Consider the following 19,281-nt stretch of genomic DNA (forward strand, 5'->3'; position numbering starts at 1 on the left):
CAATAAATCTTTTATTTATTTATTAATTTTTTAAATAAATTACAGTTTTTTCACTTTGTAGCCCTCTCCCTCATCTCCTCCCATATCCCTCCCCAAGTCCACTGATAGGGGAGATCCTCCTCCCTTTCCCTCTGACAGTACCCTATCAGGTCTCATCAGGACTGGCTACATTGTCTTCCTCTGTGGCCTAGTAAGGCTGCTTCCCCCACAGGAGGAGATGATCAAAGAGCCAGCCATTGAGATCATGTCAGAGACAGTCCCTGTTCACCTTGCTAGAGAGCCCGTTTGGAGATTGAGCTACTTCTATTTATTTGACTAGGGGTTATAGATCTTTTTAAATTGCTTATTTGATCTTGAATGAACTTTAATAGGTCATATAGATCAAGAAATCTATACATTTATTTTAGTTTTCCAGTTTGTTGAACTACAGATTTTTGTTTTGTTTTTCAAGACAGGGTTTCTCTCTGTATAGCCCTGGCTGTCCTGGAACTCACTCTGTAGACCAGGCTGACCTCAAACTTAGAAACCCATCTGCCTCTGCTTCTTGAATGCTGGGATTAAAGGCATATGACAGGGATGAAAGGGATAAGGGGACCCCTGGTCTATACCAAGAAGTGGTAAATTTAGAGATTTATTCAAAGTATAGTCTAACTATCTAGTACCATAAAAATTTCCAGTTTATTAGTTAGTGTATTTAGGGTTTGGAATGAGAAGCAGGCATTTGGTTTGCTTTTAAAACTGTTTGTTTGTTTCAGATGACGAAGAAATGTTCTCAACTTTTGACTCTAGAGAAACAGCTGGAAGAAAAAATTACTGCATATTCTTCTGTTGCTGCAAAAAATGCAGAACTTGAGCAGGAGCTCCTGGTAAAATTTACTGTTTTTGTTTTTTAAATATTGTTATATGTCTATTTGATCTATTATGTGGTTTGACTTTGAAGTTTCTTTGTTTCCAATTGATACTACTGATTTAATGATGATTGTGCAGTGCTGAAGTTATGCACAGTTATTCTGTCAGGACGGATGTAACTTTAGCATGCGGTGTCTGTACGTTTACAGCTGCTTTATGTTCTTTATGTGTGCAGGTACATGTGGACAGTCCACACAGCAACACTTGGTGTCTTTTTTTTTTTTTTTTTAATTTAAGACAGGATCTCACTGTAGCCCTAGCTGGCCTTGAACTCACAGAGATCCTCTTGTTCTGTTCCCTCAGAGCTGGGATTTGGGGCCTCTGCTACCAAGCCAGACTAACTCTGGGTACCTCTCTGTGCTTGTGACGGTCAGAGGACAGATTTCAGGAGACAGTTTTTTTTCTTCTTACCATATGGATCCCAGGGATTAAATTTGCCTCATCAGACTTGGTGCCAAGTGTCTTTGCCCACTGACACATTTCAGTGGTCTGTCTTTGCTTTGTAATTTTGAAATATTGCTTAGACTGTGTTGTAGAGTCTTTTCTGGCTCTTTGTGTTTATGATGCTAAAAGACTCTTGCATTTGAGTATCTGCAGTTTTGTTGTTAAGTTTTCTGCTTGTAACTTCAGGGACTAGATGATTCTTAGTGACTTAGTTTTTACCTTAGCTCCTTCTCCTGTCCAATGGATTCTTAGGTTTATTACTTCAGGGTATCCCAGAGTTTCAGGAGGTTGTGGCCGTGCTGCTGCTGTTTCTTTTTCTTTTCTTCCTTTTTTATCCTCCTTTATTTCTTTTTTTTCTCTTCCTCTTCTTGTTCTTGTTGTTCTTTCTCTTTCCTCTTTCTCTTATTTTTCCTTTTTCCTCTTCTTTTTCCTCCTCCTCTTCCTCTTCTTTTTCTTCTCCTCTTCCCTTAACTGATATGTGAAGGTGATACTTTCCACTGTATTTTTTAGTTGACACACTGTGCTTTTCATCTCCAGCATCTGCATCTCCAGAGCTCTGTTTCTTTGCTGTTCCATTTCATTCCATAGTGTTAAATTATTTTGCCCATATTGATGATTTTCTCATCTATTTTTCTGGTTTTCTTCATAATGTAGCTTACATTCTTGTATAACTTTTAGATTGATTTCTTTAATTTATCAATTTGTTTGTTTGTATCCTTTTTGAGGTCATTATTTATTTTAATTTTTTTCTTTCATTGAAAATATTTTTTTCATAAAATATATTTTGATTTCAGTTTCTCCTTCCCTTCCCCTTCCTATTTCCTTCCTACCTCACCTTCCATCCAGAATCAACACCCATAATAATAAAATAAAATGAGGTAATTCAGAAAACAAATCGGAATATGACCAAACAACCAAACAAGAAAAATAGCCAAAGAAAAAGCATAAGAAATGCATATAAAGAGACACATACATCTTTGCACACCGGGATGCCACAAAAACTCAAAACCAAAAGTGATAATGTATATACAAAGTGCCTGGTTGGGGGGGGGGGGCTCTGACAACATTAGGAAACAAAAAACCTCCAAAAATGTCATTGAGTTTGTTTTGTGTTGGTCATCTACAGCTGGACATGGGGCCGACCCTTAAGAGTAGTTTGTTTCCCCGGGGAGACTCCCTTGGAGAAAACTAATTTTTTATTTCCAAGTGGCTCTCAACTGTAGATAGCTTCTGGGTTAGGGAGGTCAGCTCTAGGACCCCATCTGGTGCAGACCAGGGCAGGCCCTGTGCATGTTGCCAGAATCTGTGAATTCATATGTGTGGTCAGCAGTGTTGTCACACAGGCCTTGATTCTTTGCTGTCCTCCATCCTTCTGCCCTTACATTCTTGCCACCTCCTCATACTCAGAATTTCCTGAGCCATGGACTAGGGAGAGAGATTTGGTGGAATCATCTTTTTAGAGCTGAGTGTCCCCAAGGTCTTTCACTCTCTGCATAATGTCTGGTCTCTATATTTATTCCCATCTGCTTTGGGAAGAAGTTTCTGTGGTGATGGCTATGCCAGACACTGATACATCATGATGTTGTTAGGAGCCATTTTATTGCTATGTTTCTTTAGCAGAACAGTAGTATCTGGTTTTCCTCTAGGTCCCTGGCCTATCTAGTTTCAGGTTCTTGGCCACCCAAGGAGTTTTGAGTATGGGTTCCATCTTGTGGAGTGGGCCGTAAGTCAGATCAGTTGCTGGTGGGTTACCACCACAAGCTTTGTGCCACTATTGTACTAGAGCGTCTTTCAGGCAGTCAGTCTTAGAGATGGAGGCTTTGTAGTTGGGTTGGTGTTTACCTTTCTCCTTTGGTGGTGTGCAGAGTACCTTCCAATTCTGTGAATGCCAATCTGTAAGGGTGAAGGCTCTGTGTAGGCACCAGCTCACCTTCTCCGTGTTCAGTGAGTTGTGTGGGTGCTGTCTTCAGCAGTAGAGCCTTGCCACCAGCTTATGGGGAGCCACCAATAGCTTTGGGAATAGCCTGGGTTGTTTGAGTTACCATGGGCCCCTTTGGGCCAACCACTTAATTAGATGTAACCCATTTCCAGTACTGGCAGCTTCATTTAGTTTTGAGAGATATCCAGTTGGGGCTTTGTCTCCCTATTATTTGACAATTTCATTTAGATCATCTTCATATATGTATATATTTTAGTAAGTTTCTACTGTATTAGGTTTCCATATGTCCCTTAGTTTTAGCTCTTTCTCCCATATTCCCTCCTTCACTCCCTTCTTTCCTTTCACTCTTTTTGATCCTCTTATTCCAGTCAATCCCCAGCCTCCATCTGTAACTATCCTATTTCTCCTTCCTAGGGGGATCCATCCCTCCTGTCTGGTTCTTTACCCTACATGTAGCCTTTGCAGTTATTACAGACTGTATTTTGCTTGTCATGACTGACCAGCATCTGCATATAGGCAAATATATACCATATTTGTTTTTCTGGATCTGAGTTACCTCACTCAGGATCAGTTTTTCTAGTTCTATCCATTTACCTGTAAATTTCATGATTTTTAAAATTTTTATATGTATATTCATTTACTTGTTTGTTTATTTATGTTTATTTATTTATTTATTTATTTATTTATTTATTGAGGCAGGGTTTCTCTTTGTAGCCCTGGCTGGCCTTGAACTCACAGAGATCCACCTGCCTCTGCTTCCCCAAGCCTGGGATTACAGGAGTGCGCCACCAAGCCTGGCTTGATTTCATTTTGTTTAACAGCTGAGTAATAGTCCATTGTGTAAACATACCACATTTTCTTTACTCATTGATCCATTGGTGAAATGTAGGCTGTTTTAAATTTCTGGCTATTATCAGTTGCAATGAACATGGTTGAACAAGTGTCTGTATAGTAGGATGAAGCGTTTTTTGGTTATATACATATTCGAAACTTGAGGTAGATTGATTTCCATCTTTCTGAGGAGCTGCCACACTGATTTCCATGGCATTTGTATAAGTTTGCACTCCCACGAGCAAGGATGAGTGCTCCCCTTACTCCACATCCTCACCAGCACGAGCTGCCATGTGTTTTATTGATCTTGACCATCTTGATTGATGTAATAGGAAACCTCAAAGTAGTTGTAGCTTGTGTTTCCCTGATGACTAAGTGCTTCTCAGCTGTTTGTGTTTCATCTTATGGGAACTCTCTGTTTAGGTATGTACTCTATTTTTTAAATTGGGTTATTTGTTTTCTTGATGTCCATTTTTTAAGTTATTTATATATTTTGGATATTAGCACTGTATAGGATTTATACTTAGTAAAAATCTGTAGCCTTTCACATTGTCCAAATGATGCTGTTCTTTGCTGTAGAGATCCTTTTCAGTTTCATGAGGTGCCACATAAATTGTGTTGTTAGTGCCTGTGCTATCAGTGTTCTCTTGAGAAAGTGTTTTTTTTTTTGTTTGTTTGTTTGTTTGTTTTGTTTTTGTTTTTTGTGCTGTTGAATTCAAGGCTATTTCCTACTTCCTCTTTTATCAAGTTCAGTGTATTTGGCTGTGTGTTGCGATCTGTGATTTTTTAGAGTTGTGTTTTAGCATTCCATGTTTCCACGGAGGCCTGGATGCTGCCCAACTGGAAGTGCCATTGGCTTCTGGGCAGAAAAGGGTGAAGGGCGGGTTCAAAGGTTCTGCCTCTCCCAGGAATGCCAGTGTCTGGTCTGAGAAGGGTGGAACACAGAACCAAGATCAGGGTCAGAAGATCACTATAAGTTTTCCTGCTCTTTAGCTGGGCTGCCAGCACCAGGCCAGTTGGCAGTGAGCTCAGGGCCCCTGAAACCGAAGCCAGGTGGCAGTGAAGGCCTGGCCTAACTCATGATTCAGTGGCAGCTGGTCCCAGGCCTCTGAAACTGAGAGGCAGTGGCAGGCTGCCAGTTTGGTTCAGGCAGACAGAATGGCTGCTTTGAGTACAGCCAGCTGCTCACCTTCGCAGATGGTCACAGTGGTGGGTACAAGAAAGATGGTGGCAGCAATCTGCACTGACACGCTGAAGAATGGTAGAAGCTCACATCAGACAGCAGCTTGTGGTGACAGGGGCTCCAATGGCTAATCTTTTGGAGAGGAGCCCTTCCTTCCCTATAAATGATGAGTCTCAGATGATCATGGTAAAATAGAAGATGGCTGTCCCCTTATTTCATGAGAAATAGGGACCTATAAACTTTGGGCAGTGGGAGGGTTTTGGGGGTGAGTATGTTTGGTTCGATAGGGCTAGGAGTGCCGGGGATACTTGACTTACGTGCAGCAGCACAGTCCTGTCTTTTTCTTTTTTTTTTTTCTTTTCTATTTTTATTTTTATTTTTTTAATTTTATTTTTTCTTATCAGTTACATTTTATTAACTCTGTATCCCAGCCGTGTCCCGATCCCTCATTCCCTCCCAGCCCCTCCCACCCTCCCTCATCTCCACCGTGCCCCTTTCCAGGTCCACTGATGGGGGGGACCTCCTCCCCATTCATCTGATCCTATTTTATCAGGTATCTTCAGGACTGGCTGCAAAGCCCTCCTCTGTGGCCTAACAGGACTGCTCCTCCCTTGGGGGATGGGGAGGCCAAAGAGCCAGTCATTGAGTTCCTGTTAGAAATAGTCCTTGTTCCCCTCACTTTGGGAAACCAATTGGTTACTGAGCTACCATAGGCTACATCTGAGCAGAGGTTCTAGGTTATATCCATCCATGGTCCTTGGTTGAATGTCAGTCTCAGAAAAGACCCTGTGCCCAGATATATTTGGTCCTTGTGGAGCTCCTATCCTTTCTGTATCAGACTAACTCCCAATCTTTCTTATGATTTCCTGTACTCTGCCAAAGGTTTTGTCATGAGTCTTTGCTTTGAAAACACTGCTAGTTAGAGTCAGTCCTGTCTTAAGAAGGGAACACAGGACTTCATTATCCTATGGGCAGCAGGGTGGAGGTGGGGGAGAACTTGAGGATGGAAAAGCGTCCTTGGCTGAAAGCTATGGTACCAAGACATCTCACCAGCATGGAGAGGGTGTTTCTCAGCATCCCCGGTGCACACTGGACGGGTTTCTTATGGGAAAGGGTTGGGCCTGTAATCCTACTAAGGAACATGTGACTCCTGAGAGGATCTGAGGTTTCCCCAAATCAGGCAGAGAGGCGGGAACCCAGCTGAGGAAGGGAGTCCGTTATTTTAGCGCTGAACTCAGGGGCTTTCCGGCAATGCCAGACTTTGAGCCAGCAGCAGCGTCCAACAGTGTTTTGTGTAGGGTGGTTCCATTTGTACTCTTTTACATGCACCCATCCAGTTCCACCCGCACTGTTTGTTGAAGAAGCTCCTTTTCCTGCTGTGCGATTTTGGCCTCTCCATAAGTGTGGACTTATTTCTGGGTCTTCAGTTCTGCTCCATTGATTAGTGTGTTTGTTTTGTGCCAGCATTATGTTGTTTTTCTTACTTTAGTTTTAACTCTGTAGTACAAATTGAGGTCAGGGATGGTGATGCCTCCAGAAATTGTTTTTTTGTTTTGTTTTGTTTTGTTTTGTTTTGTTTTGTTTTGCTATTCAGGTTAGTTTTAGCTTTCCTGCCCCCCCCCTTGGTGTGTGTGTATTTATGTGTGTATGTGCTTACATATAAAGTTGAAAATTATCCCGTCAAGTTTTTTAAAGAATTTTGTTGGGATTTTAGGTGATTGCATTTAATCTGTAGATTGCTTTTGGTAGAATGGCCATTTTTATTATTTTAACCCTATTGCTGTATGAGTATGGGAAATATTTTCATATTTTGCTATTTTCCTCAGTTTCTTTCTTCAGTGTCTTAAGATTTTTTATCATACAAATCCTTCCCTTGTTTGCTTAAAGTTATCCCAAGTTATTTTATATTTTTTTCAGGCTATCATGAAAGGTATTGTTTCTCTGAAATGGTTGATTTTGTATCCTGCTACCTTGCTGAAAGTTGGGTATTGAAGTCACCCACTATCACTGTTCGTTTTATGAACTTTGGTCTTCTGTGTTTGGTGTATAGATGTTAAGAATTGCAGCATCCAGTTGGGCAGTGGTGGCACACACACCTTTAATCTCAGCACGAAGGAGGCAAAGGCAGGCATATATCTGAGTTCAAGGCCAGCCTAGTCTTCAGAGTGGAGTTCTAGGATAGCTAGGGCTACCTTGAGCCAATAAATAAATAAATAAATAAACAAGTATTACAAATAAATAAATGAAAGAAATTGCAATATCCTCTTGATGGATTTTTCTTTGATGACTCCATAGTATCCTTCCTCTTCTCTTCTGATTAGTTTTGTCTCAAAGTCTATTTTGTCAGATTTTAAAATGGCTACACCAACTTGATTTTTAGGTCTGTTCGCTTAGATTAACTTTTCCATCTTTTTTTTTTTTTTTTCCTGAAGTGATATCTATCCTTGATATTAAGGTATTTTTCTTGGATGCAATAGAAGGGTGGATCTTGTTTTCAAAGCCATTCTGTTATTTTATCTTTTTATGGGGGAGTTAAGACTACTGATGTTGAGACCTATCAGTGAGCAATGTTGATTCCTGTTATTTCGTTGTGGGGTGTGTGTGTGTGTGTGTGTGTGTGTCTACACATGAACATGTGTGTTTCCTCTCTTTTGATTTGCTGGTCTAGGATTATTTATCACGTGTTTTCTTGGGTGTGGCTATCTTGTACTAGTCAGAGTTCTTTAGAGTAACAGAACTTAAAGAGCAAATCTCTCTCTCTTTCTCTCTCTCTCTATATATATATGAAAAGAGATTTATTAGAATGACTTACAGGCTATATTCCAGCTAATCCAACATTGCTGGATTCATTTATTTTATTTTTTTTAACCTCAAACTAGCTTTTAGTTATATTCTTTCCAATATTTTTGTTTCTAGGAGAAGAATGAAAAAATAAGAAGCCTAGAATCCAATATCAATACAGAACATGAGAAAATTTGTTTTGCTTTTGAAAAAGCAAAGAAAATCCACCTTGAACAGCATAATGAAATGGAAAAACAGATTGAACAAGTAATGTATTCTTTAGTACATTCTAACCCCAAATTCTTTAAGTTCCAACAAAGAAACAATGGCTTAGAGAAATTAATGACAAAGTCTATAATAAGAACCTCACTCTTTTTTAATAATTTCCCGATGTTTTTTTCTTTTTCTTTCTTTCTTTCTTTTTTTGGTGGTGTGGGGGTGGGGTGGGCATGTCTCACTATGAATCTCTGGCTGTCTTGAACTCAGTTCACTCTGTTGACCAGGCTGGTCTTGAATTCATAGAGATCCATCTGTCTCTGCTTCCTAAGTCCTGGGATTAAAGACAGTGCCACTGCACTTGGCTCCAGGGTTTGCTTTTTTTTTTTTTTTTTTTTTTTTTTTTTTGTGGTTGTGCAAATGAAACCAGGGCATTGTGCATTCTATGCAGGTAGTCTGCTAGTGAGGTGGCTCAGCAGACGTAGGTGCCTGCCTCCAAGCCTGACTGGAGTTTGTATCCCAGAACCCACATAGTGGAAGGAGAGCCTGATTCCTGAACAGTATTCTCTGACCTTCATGCACTTACACATATGTGCACATGAAAAGAAATAAAATGTTATGCTCTTCTTTTTAAGAATAAATAAATAAGGAAACTCTAAAAGTGTTCAGTAAAATTTATAAACTGTTAATGCATATGACTAGAGGTTTAAAAGAATTAGGAATAAAAGAGGTATATCATTGAAGACCATAAAACACAAAGTAATAAAAAAAAAAAAAAACTGAAGAATTGAACTTAGGCTGAACCAGTACTTGGTAGACGGAGGCGGATGGATCTCTGTGAGACACAAGACCAGTGTGATCTTTATAACGAGTTTCAGACCAGCCAGGAATACATAATGAAATCTGGTTTTTAAAAACAAAATAAGCATAGTTTCACATTTTTCCAAAAGAAATTTCAGGTCTGTGTGGTTTCACTGCTAAATTCTTCTAAACACTTGAAGAAATATAGTCTACCAGTCTGATGTAGTCTACCAGAATAAGTTGAACCACTTTCTTTTCTTTGTTGTTATTAAGATTTATTTATTATCTATACAACATTCTGCCTGCACACCAGATTTTACTATAGATGGTTATGAGCCATCATGTGGTTGCTGGGAATTGAACTCAGGACCTTTGGAAGAATAGTGAGTGCTCTTAACCTCTGAGCCATCTCTCCAGCCCCAAGTTGAACCACTTTCAAACTCATTTGACAATGAAGGCTGGTATCTAAATCCAAAAATGAGACAAAGACAATAAAATACTATTTTATTCTTATTAGAACGTGAAGCTAGGGAATGAGAGAGAAGATTGATAATAGCAAATACTGACAAGAATTAAAAAAAGAAAAAGGTGTACTCTTCATTTGTTTTTAGTAAGAATGCAAAATGTTATGCTTTAGAAAATACTGTGATATTTTCTAAGAGAAAATGCTTCAAATATTTCCCTGTAATCCTAGAATATTGGAAACTTATGTTTACAATAAAGCCTGTAAATAGTGTTTATTGTAGTATTACTCATAATTTTTAAACCTGGAAACAAACCTGTAACTTCCTTGAATGAACAAATAAAGTATGGTTCTGGTTTATTATTATTATTATTATTTTTTTTTTTTTTGAGGCAGGATCCTCTGTAACCCAGGTTGGCCCTGTACTTGCCATGTAGCCTAAACTATGTATCAGAGAACAGCTCAACAAATGCCAAAGGTTGGGGTGCTCAAAAGTCTGATTATGGGATACAAAGTGAATAAAGTGTAATTAATGAAGAATTAAAAAAAAAGTCTGACTATGAAAGGCCAACACAAAGTTAACTTGAAGATGAAGGAACTAATCTATATCTTGACTGTGTTTGAGGTTTCATGAGTTTATGGGTATATGAAAATTTGAAAGCATAGGGACTACAGAGATAACATGATAACTGATTTTGATCCTAAGGGCCCACGTAAGCCAGGTGAAGTGTTTCATGTTTTTGTGTGTGTGTGTGTGTGTGTGTGTGTGTGTGTGTTTCATGTTTTTAATCCCAGCACTAGGGAGGTGGAGATGGAAAGATCTCTGGGGCTTGCTGACAAGGCAATCGAGCAGAATCTGAGAGTTACAGGCTCAGTAACGGACCCAGTCTTAAAAAATAAGGCCGAGTATGATTGAGGAAGTCAACCAACATTGACCATTGACCTGTATATGCACATGGACAAACATATGCACACAAACACACAGACCGCCCCAAACCCCACAAAACCTAAAATTTAAAAAAAGGAAAAATGATTTCTGTATATAATTTTTTTTTAAGTCTAGGAGCTGAAGAAATGACCCCTAGTTAAGAGCACTCGCTGTTCTTCGAGAGGACCTAGATTAATCTCTCAACAACCATATCTGGCAGCTCACAGCTTCTCGTAACCCCAGTTCCACAGATTTGATACTCCACACTCCTATCATTTATCCCGGGTATGGTGACAGGTACCTTTAATCCCAGTACTCAGGAGACAGAGGTAGGTTGATTCCTGTGAGGTCAAGGCCAACCTGGTCTACATAGCAAGTTTTAGGCCAGCTAGAACTATGTACTGAGACCCTGCCCATAAATAAAAAACAAAACAAACAAACAAAAAAACAAATAAATATATAAATAAATATCTAGAATTGTTAAGATCGTAGTTTATGTCTTCCCTTATTTTCCCCTGTCTTCCCAGCTGTTTTCCCCCTGCATGTTTGTAAACTTTCATGCATATAGTATAGTCATTTATATTCTTGGGAAATTCATCCCACAGATACCAAACCCTGAGAATGCTCAAATTCTTTATGTAAAATAACATAAATTTGTATATAACTTCATTCTACATCCCTTAAATATCTCTAGAGTACTTTTGATACCTAATTCAATGTAAACAGTATATAAACAGTTATATAGTTACTGTGCTGTATTGTTTAGGAAATAATCAGAAGGAAATACTCAACACAGATAAGTATTTTCAGTCTGTAGTGTTTGCCTTCCCAGACGGAGAACCAAATATATATGTACAACAGGGAATGACTGAGTAATACATGTGCACACATAATTTTTAGCAGCTGCATTTTGCTAAATGGTTTCAATTCTTCATGTTCAGAATCATGACTTTTTGGGAACTTTTTTATAAAGGTTTTTTTCCACTTTAGGATATTATTTTAATTTGATTTGATTCCTATTTAGACTACAGTATTTTGGAGGGGCCTGGGGATCTGAGTTTGGTTCTCCACCTCCCACATAAAAAGCCAGGCATCTTTAATCCCAGTGCTAGCAAGGAGATCCCTAGCCAGACTCACCAGCCACTAAACTGCATTCATTAAAAGAGAAGGTTTACTTTCTCAGAAAGTAATCTGGAAGGACCTGGAAGACAACTGATACAGACCTCCGGCCTTCATCCGTGTGGCCATACTAATTTTTTATTTTTTTGAGTTTGTTTTTACCAGTTATTGCTTAAATTGTGGGGAATAAAATTTTACTTCTAATTAAAGTATAGATTTTAACTTAATATAGTGGTGCACACCTGTGATTCTTAGCACTTGAAAGGCTAAGAGAGAAGCACTGTAACGAGTTCTAGGACAGTCAAATTTACTTCAAAGGCTCAGGCTAGCCTAAAGTAAGGCTAAGACCCTTGCTGAACACATGCACACGATTGTATATATGATAAAGAAAACCAGAATTCACACACTTTAATGGCTGTGAAGAGTTGCTTGTTTTATCTTACATTATCAGTGTTTTGCATGCACGTCTGTGTGCATTGTGTAAATGCGTGGTGCCCATGGCCCAGAAAAGGGTTTCCGATCCCCTGGACCTGAAATTACAGGCATCTGTGAGCCTCAAATCTGGGTCCTCTGCAGTAAGTGCTCTTACCCTCTGGGCCATCTCGCCAAGACTGCTATCAGTCTCAGCAGAGCCTAGGCTACAGAGTGGGACCTGGTCTCAAAAACCAAAAACAACAAAGGATGAAAGGAGAGAGAGAAAAAATTGGTGTACTTGCAAGAGAATAAGTACTGAAATGAAAATGAGCCTATCCTACAAACAGGAAGTCTATCTCTAGGTGACTTGTTTGAGGGAACAAGCTTTCTGTGCATAGCAGACTTGTATAAAGGATGTTATCGCAGCATTTGTGGCAGGCATCAAAGCAAAGGTAATCCCTTACGTAGAGTACAGCGCTTCCTAAAGTAAATAAACAGATCCACGCCTGTCAGCACAAGTGAGCGTCTGGAGCTATGCGGAGGGAACAAAAACAGGCTGTCAAAGCCCAAAGACACTGGTACAATCTATGCAGAATTTCAAACAGAATTGTATTTCATATTTAGGATGCTATATATTCAATAAAAGCACCAAACAGTCAAGTCGATGATAAAGATCAGTAGAGGAAAGGGAAAAGGGATAGGCACATGATTTAATTTTTTTTTAAATAAGAGAAACTGAAGGAAATTTCTAAAATGCAAAAATTTATGTACTTTCAAATATATTTGTTTCTGTTTAAAGTGTTCCTGGTGTTTTTAAAATGTAATATGAAGACCTTGTTTTTTATATTTAGCTTGAAACTCAACTGGAGAAAAGAGAGCAGCAATTTAAAGAACAGGAAAAGACTATGTCCATTTTGCAGCAAGATATACTATGTAAACAACATCACCTTGAATCACTAGATAGACTCCTGACAGAAAGTAAAGTGGTAAAATCATCTTTTTAAAAGCCAACATTTTAAGTTTATACTTCTGTAACAAATTTAATATATTCTCATTATTTATTTGCAACCTTACATTTTTCTTACAAAAATTTATTTACAGGAAATGGAAAAAGAAAATATGAAGAAAGATGAAGCTTTGAAAGCACTGCAGGTTCAAGTCTCTGAAGAAACAATCAAGGCTAGTATAGTATACTTTGTGTGTTTTTGTGTGTGCACACGTGTATGTTTGTGTGTGTGTATTTGTGTGCACATATGTACATGTGTGTGCATATGCATGCTATAGCATGAGTGTGAAGTCAGGAGTCAGTTCTCTCCTTCCATCACGTGGGTTTGAAGGACAGAATTTAGGTAAGCAGGTTTGGAAATAACCTTTACCTGCTGAGCCATCTTATCAGCCCTTTATTTTACTCTTAAGGATATCTTTATACTTTTCTTCCTGCTAAATTATTAAAATTGTAATATATGAAAGCAGTTGCAGGGCTGGGAAAATGGCTTTGTGGTTAAGAGTCTGTGCTGTTCTTGAATAGGACCGAGTTCAGCTCCAGCAGCCTGCTGGGCAGTTACAGTTGCCTCTAACTCCAGCTCCAGGGGAGCCCACTCCTTTCTGGCCTCAGAATATACACAAAGGAATTTTTAAGTAATTTATTTTTTTCTATAATTGCAACTATTAGTGTTACCAATGAAAAATAACACAGGAGGAGAGCTCATGTGCACACATACCCTCCCACACACAAATAAATATAATTTAAGCAGCTTTAGAAAACAAGGAAGTGCTGGTTTTACTGTAGTATCTCAGACTAGAGGAGCTGTAGCCACGGAGCAGAAGTGCTCGATTAAGGTGGGAAGGCATTAAGTTTGTGTGTGAATGCTTGTCTGTGTATGAAAAGACTACATTAGGACTCAAGCCTATAATCTTTGAAATGTTTCTTTTGTGAATAAAGAACTACTATGTATTCATTTTATTAGAGTTAATACATCTGAATATGCTGCCATCATGAACTGCAAATAGCTTGAATATAAAAGATACCTACTTTCTGCCTACTATTCTGTTTGTAACCTGTTTTATGATTGGGAATGTTCATGTAAAAAATTATGGAGAAAGGGAGATGTGTGTGTGTGTGTGTGCGTGCGTGCTCGTGTAGTACATATGTATCTGTATGTATGGAGGTTAGAAGCTGAAATCGGTCTCTTCCTCCTTCTTATTTTTTGAGATAGCATAGCTCACCAACCCTGGGGCTTGCCAGTTCATCTGGTTAGCCTGGCCTGTGAGCTTCAGCGATCTGCCTGTCTTGCCTCTCTAGTGATAGAATCATATACACCCATGCATGCTGCCACACGGGGCTTTATGTGAGTGCTGGAAATCTGAACTGTGATCCCGCCTGTGCTGCACCAGCGCTTTACTGAGTGAGCTATCTCTCCAGCCCAACACTTACACCTTTGTGTATTGTTATGACTCTGGGGTCACTCAGAAATGCACCGTGGCCATAAATATTTTAAGAGGCTTTCATTTTACATACCGACATCCACTGTGGGGCCAGGGCTGCACCTGAGAGCACACCCAAGATGTAGCATGTCATAAAGGCAAACCACAGACTACATGGATTTTGTCTAGATGCAGGCAAGGTCTGAGTTTAGTAAACATGTCTGTCTTGCAGCTGTCCTGGTCCTTTTGAGCAGAGCAAGCAAGTTCAATTACAAAAGCAGGGGTAGCAGTTAGTCTTATGGCCAGTTATCTTGCTAGAACAGCAAATTTTACAAGACCAGTCAATTTTAAAATAGCCTTCAGCCTGGCGCAGTGGTACACGCCTATAATCCCAGCACTTGGGGAGGCAGAGTCGGGCAGATCTCTGTGAGTTTGAGACCAGCCTGGTCTGCAAAGCAAGTCCAAGAGAGCCAAGGCTATGCAGAGGAACCTGTTTCAAAAAACCAAAAACCATCACCACCAACAAAAAACAAAGGAAAAAAGAAAAAAATAGTCTTCAATGTCTGGGAAAGTGGGCTGCTAGGGTGCAGCCTGTGTAAGTTGGGGGCTTACATGTTAGAGGAATTTTTTTACACTTTGGTCCCTCAAATATAGTAAGACTAAACTTTAAATGAATATTAACCACCACACCATAGTTATTCCTACAGAATTCAGCAATTCTTTAACATTTACTGTCATGTCAATTCAGTTACAGATGGAATAGTAAACTTAATTTGAAAAATTAGTATGCAGGTCAAGCATAGTAGCCTCTGCCCGTAATCCTAGCACCTGAGAGGAGAGCCTAGAAGACTTCCAAAAGATTGAGGCTGACCTAAATTATCTAATATTTAATCCAGTAAAGACACGGGAGGCATAAGCTGAGGTAAAAGCCTGCCAGCTCATTTTCTGAACTACATATAAAATATCTATTTACCAGCCTGATTCTGCAAATAAACTACTAGCTCTTTAGAAATCTTTCTATCTGTGTCATTTTGCCTAGCTAGTCTACCTTTCTCTTAAGCCCCTCCAATCCTATGAGGGGGCTTCATCACTCTCTTTCCTAAAATTCTGTTTTTATATGTGTCCTGCTAGTTGCTTTTCTGTTGTTTCTGCAAGCCCAGAGAGAGGAACTCTGTCTCTTACCTAGAGTTCCTTCCCTCAGGGCTTTTGCAAGCCAAAACAGAGAGCTCTATCAAAGGTCCAATTGATTGTAAAAGGAGTCTCTAGCTCCTCCCCAATACCCTGTGCAGGCTAAAGTGTCCTCCTGACCCTCCCCCGCAAGACAGGGTCTCTCTGTGTGGCCCTGATTATCCTGAAACGCACTCTGTAGACCAGGCTAGTCTCAAACTCAGAGATCTGCTTGCCTCTGCCTCCTGAGTACTGGGATTAAAGGCGTTAGTGACCACTGTGCAGCGATACATTCTTCATCTTCTCAATAAACCAACATTTCCAAATGTCTTATTTTAGCAATATGTTTACCTTAAAAGAGTGTTTTTGGAGTGTCTACTTGTCATTCTTTCAAGTTACCATTTCTTGCAAACCTATACCTCTAGGTCCTCCCACCTCTCACTGTTGTCTTTCACTGTTGCCTTGCCCTTGGACGTACTCCCTCTTTCTAGAGTGTGCTTCTGTGCTTAGTTAACTCCTGTTTTGTTCAGGACTCTATTCTGTGCTTTCTCTTTGCTTCCCTGGTTTGCCATGAAGAATGAGTTCTTTCAGTGAATCTTTTCTGTCATATCATTTTATATCCTAAATACAACTCTTTTAGAGGTTTAAATTTTTCTTAAAGTTTTTATTTCTTTGTGTGTGTGTTGGGATTGTTTGCTACAGTGCACGTGCGTGTGTTGTAGTGCGTGGGTGGTGGAGGTCAAAATATCTTTCCTGAGTCGATTGTTTTGTTCCACCATAGTTTCTGGGCATCAAACTCAGCTCACCAGGCTTGCAGAGCAAGTGCTTTTGCTGGCTTAGCCATCTTATTGCCCCATTTTAGTGTTTGAAGCAGTAAAGTAACATTAGGAGATAAATCTGTAAAATATTGTATATATAATAAATAGTCACTAATGGTAAGTTATTAAGTCAATATTGTTTTCTTTTTGTTTGTTTGTTTGTTTGTTTTTTTAATGACAGGGTCTCTCTTTGTAGGGCTGGATTTCCTGGAACTCACCATGTAGACCAGGCTGGCCTGGAACTTAGCGTGTTGCCTTCCTTTGCCTCCTGAGTGCTGGCATAAACGCATGTGCCTCCACACCCAGCCTTGGTCTTTCTTTCTCCTTCCTTTCTTCCTTCCTTCCTTCCTTCCTTCCTTCCTTCCTTCCTTCCTTCCTTCCTTCCTTCCTTCCTTCCTTCCTTCCTTCCTTCTTTTTGCTGTTATAGTTTGCTTTTTCTGCTTTTAGGTCAGACAACTGGATTCAGCATTGGAAATCTGTAAGGAAGAACTGGCTTTGCATTTGAATCAGTTGGAAGGAAATAAGGAAAATTTTGAAAAACAACTGAAGAAGAAATCAGAAGAGGTAAATTATTCCTTTATTTAGCAAAATTTACTTTTTTTTTTTCTTTTTTAATGTTATAAAAGCTCTGTCTGCATGTTTACTTGCAGGCCAGAAGAGGGCACCAGTTCTCAGTACAGATTGTTGTAAGCCACCATGGTTGCTGAGAAATGAACTCAAAACCTCTGGAAGAGCAGCCAGTGCTCTTAACATCTGAGTCATCTCTCCAGCCTCAACTTTAGAAGTTTTTATTGTTATTGTTGTTTCATTTTATTTTGAGATAGTGTTTTCAATATACTTTGTTTTCTTTGATGTTTTTAAAGACAAGATTGGTCCATTGTATCCAAGGCCCACCACTTGGGAGACAGAGGCAGGTGGATCTCTGTGAGTTCAAGGCCAGCCTGGTCTACAGAGCGATTCTAGAACAACCAGGGCTACACAGAGAAACCCTATCTCATAAAACAAAACAACAACAAAAGTTGTTTTATTATTTCTATAACCTCAACCTCCACCCACTTGTTTTGTTTTTTTGATACAGGAAGGCGTTGCTGTGTGGCTCTAGCCAGCCTCTAATTTGTAATTCTTCTCCCTCAGCCTCCCAAGTGCTGGGGTTTTAGGTGTACACCACCATATCTACCTTAGTGGTACCTTTAAGGAAATTTTGGAGACCAGCATGCTGAAACTTTAAATATTTAGAGTGAGTTGGTGAAGTTGATTAGTAGTTGATATTGTTATTTCTTTGTGTGTTAGAATATGAATATTCTGGATTCATTTGCTGCAACATCATGTAAACGACTGTAATATTAATATCTAGTATGATAAACATCACCCACTTTTATTATGAAGTGATTTTGGTTTTATATCTGTGAAGGGGAAAGGTCTAAAAATGAAGTATAGATCAATCCAAGGCTACCTCCGTCCTTCCCTTTCTGGGATGGTCTGCATAAACATTCTTGTCATAGTAAAATGTGACATGTAAATTCTACCTAGAGGAAGCTGTTTATGACTTTAGAGCACAAGGTCATGTAAGAACAGTTGACTAGCCCATACATACAAAAATTCCTTTCTTTTTAGGAAAGAAGCATGTTTCAGCATCGTAGCCAGCCAAAATAGTGTATTGCATAGGAACATTTAAAAATCAGACCAAACAGGAGCCTACCTACCAGCATGTCTGTCATTCATCTCTTCAGTCAGAATCACAAACCCTGCCCTTCTCTGTGACCAATATGCTACATGAAAAGTGGGATGATTAAGGAAGACACCTTTTACATTTGTTGCTTAAAACATTTCATTGTAACAAGAAATATATATTTCTGCTAGGTATATTGTTTGCAGAAAGAGCTAAAGATAAAGAGTCACAATCTTCAAGAGACCAGTGAGCAGAATGCTGTTCTGCAGCTCACTCTTCAGCAGCAGCAGCACATGCTACAGCAAGAGACAGTTCGCAATGCAGAGCTTGAAGACTATCAGACTAAGCTTGAAAAACAGGTATGTATTTTGATTTTTATGAACTACAACTTAAAAATCATTTGCAGATTTAAATTTTTTATTTTATGTATATGAGTGCTCTATCTACATATGTGCCTATATGCCAGAAGAGGGCACCAGATCACATTATAGAGTAGATAGTTGAGAGCCACCATGTTGCTGGGAATTGAACTCAGGACCTTTGGAAGAGCAGACAGTGCTCTAAACCACTGAGCCACCTTTCCAGCCCAATTTGTAGATTTTTGATTAGTAAAAAATCATTTTCTTATGTAATCAAACCTAGATCTCTTACTACCATGGCCATATTTTTCATGTTATAAATTTTTTTTACAACTTAGACTTATTGGCTAATTTTTTTTTCTTGAATCTAATACCTATCTGAATTATTATGTCCTCTGACGTCTCCTTTTTGAATAACACGTGTGGTATGGTATTCTAGTAAAATTGGCAAAATAGTTCAATAAAAGAATAATCCCCTTTCCCCAAAACATATAATTGCCATTGAGCTATGAAAATAAGTTATTATCTTGGGATTGTAGGTAATGGTATAGCACACACAAAGCTCTGGTTTAATTTCTAAGGCCGTAAGAAAGATTTGTTTGAATAAAATGAAGGTGTCATCATTTCACTGAAAGAATCCTATACAATTTGATACTAGATCTTTTTTCTTTAATTTATTATCAACTTTGTCTCAATCTCTTTCATATATATTTCATTTTCTCTTTTAAAAGAAATAAAATTTATAAAAAATTAGAAATTTCCTGATTTCATCTTAGTACAAAATTTTTATCCCATATTTACATATGCTTATGTATG

At 38.9% G+C, this 19,281-nt stretch overlaps 1 protein-coding gene across 1 annotated transcript in view; it reads left to right on the forward strand.

Moving 5' to 3' along the window:
* The window catches only part of Ccdc18 (coiled-coil domain containing 18), a 100,700-nt gene that overhangs the window by 41,057 nt on the left and 40,362 nt on the right, over positions 1-19,281 (forward strand). The window contains exons 14-19 of the mRNA XM_060381106.1: positions 756-866; positions 8,223-8,354; positions 12,880-13,014; positions 13,130-13,207; positions 16,885-17,001; positions 18,298-18,465. Coding sequence (XP_060237089.1) covers positions 756-866; positions 8,223-8,354; positions 12,880-13,014; positions 13,130-13,207; positions 16,885-17,001; positions 18,298-18,465 — 741 coding nt within the window. The remainder of the gene's footprint in view (positions 1-755; positions 867-8,222; positions 8,355-12,879; positions 13,015-13,129; positions 13,208-16,884; positions 17,002-18,297; positions 18,466-19,281) is intronic.

The sequence above is a fragment of the Meriones unguiculatus genome, chromosome 3 (assembly GCF_030254825.1).
Source record: "Meriones unguiculatus strain TT.TT164.6M chromosome 3, Bangor_MerUng_6.1, whole genome shotgun sequence".
Lineage (NCBI taxonomy): Eukaryota > Metazoa > Chordata > Mammalia > Rodentia > Muridae > Meriones > Meriones unguiculatus.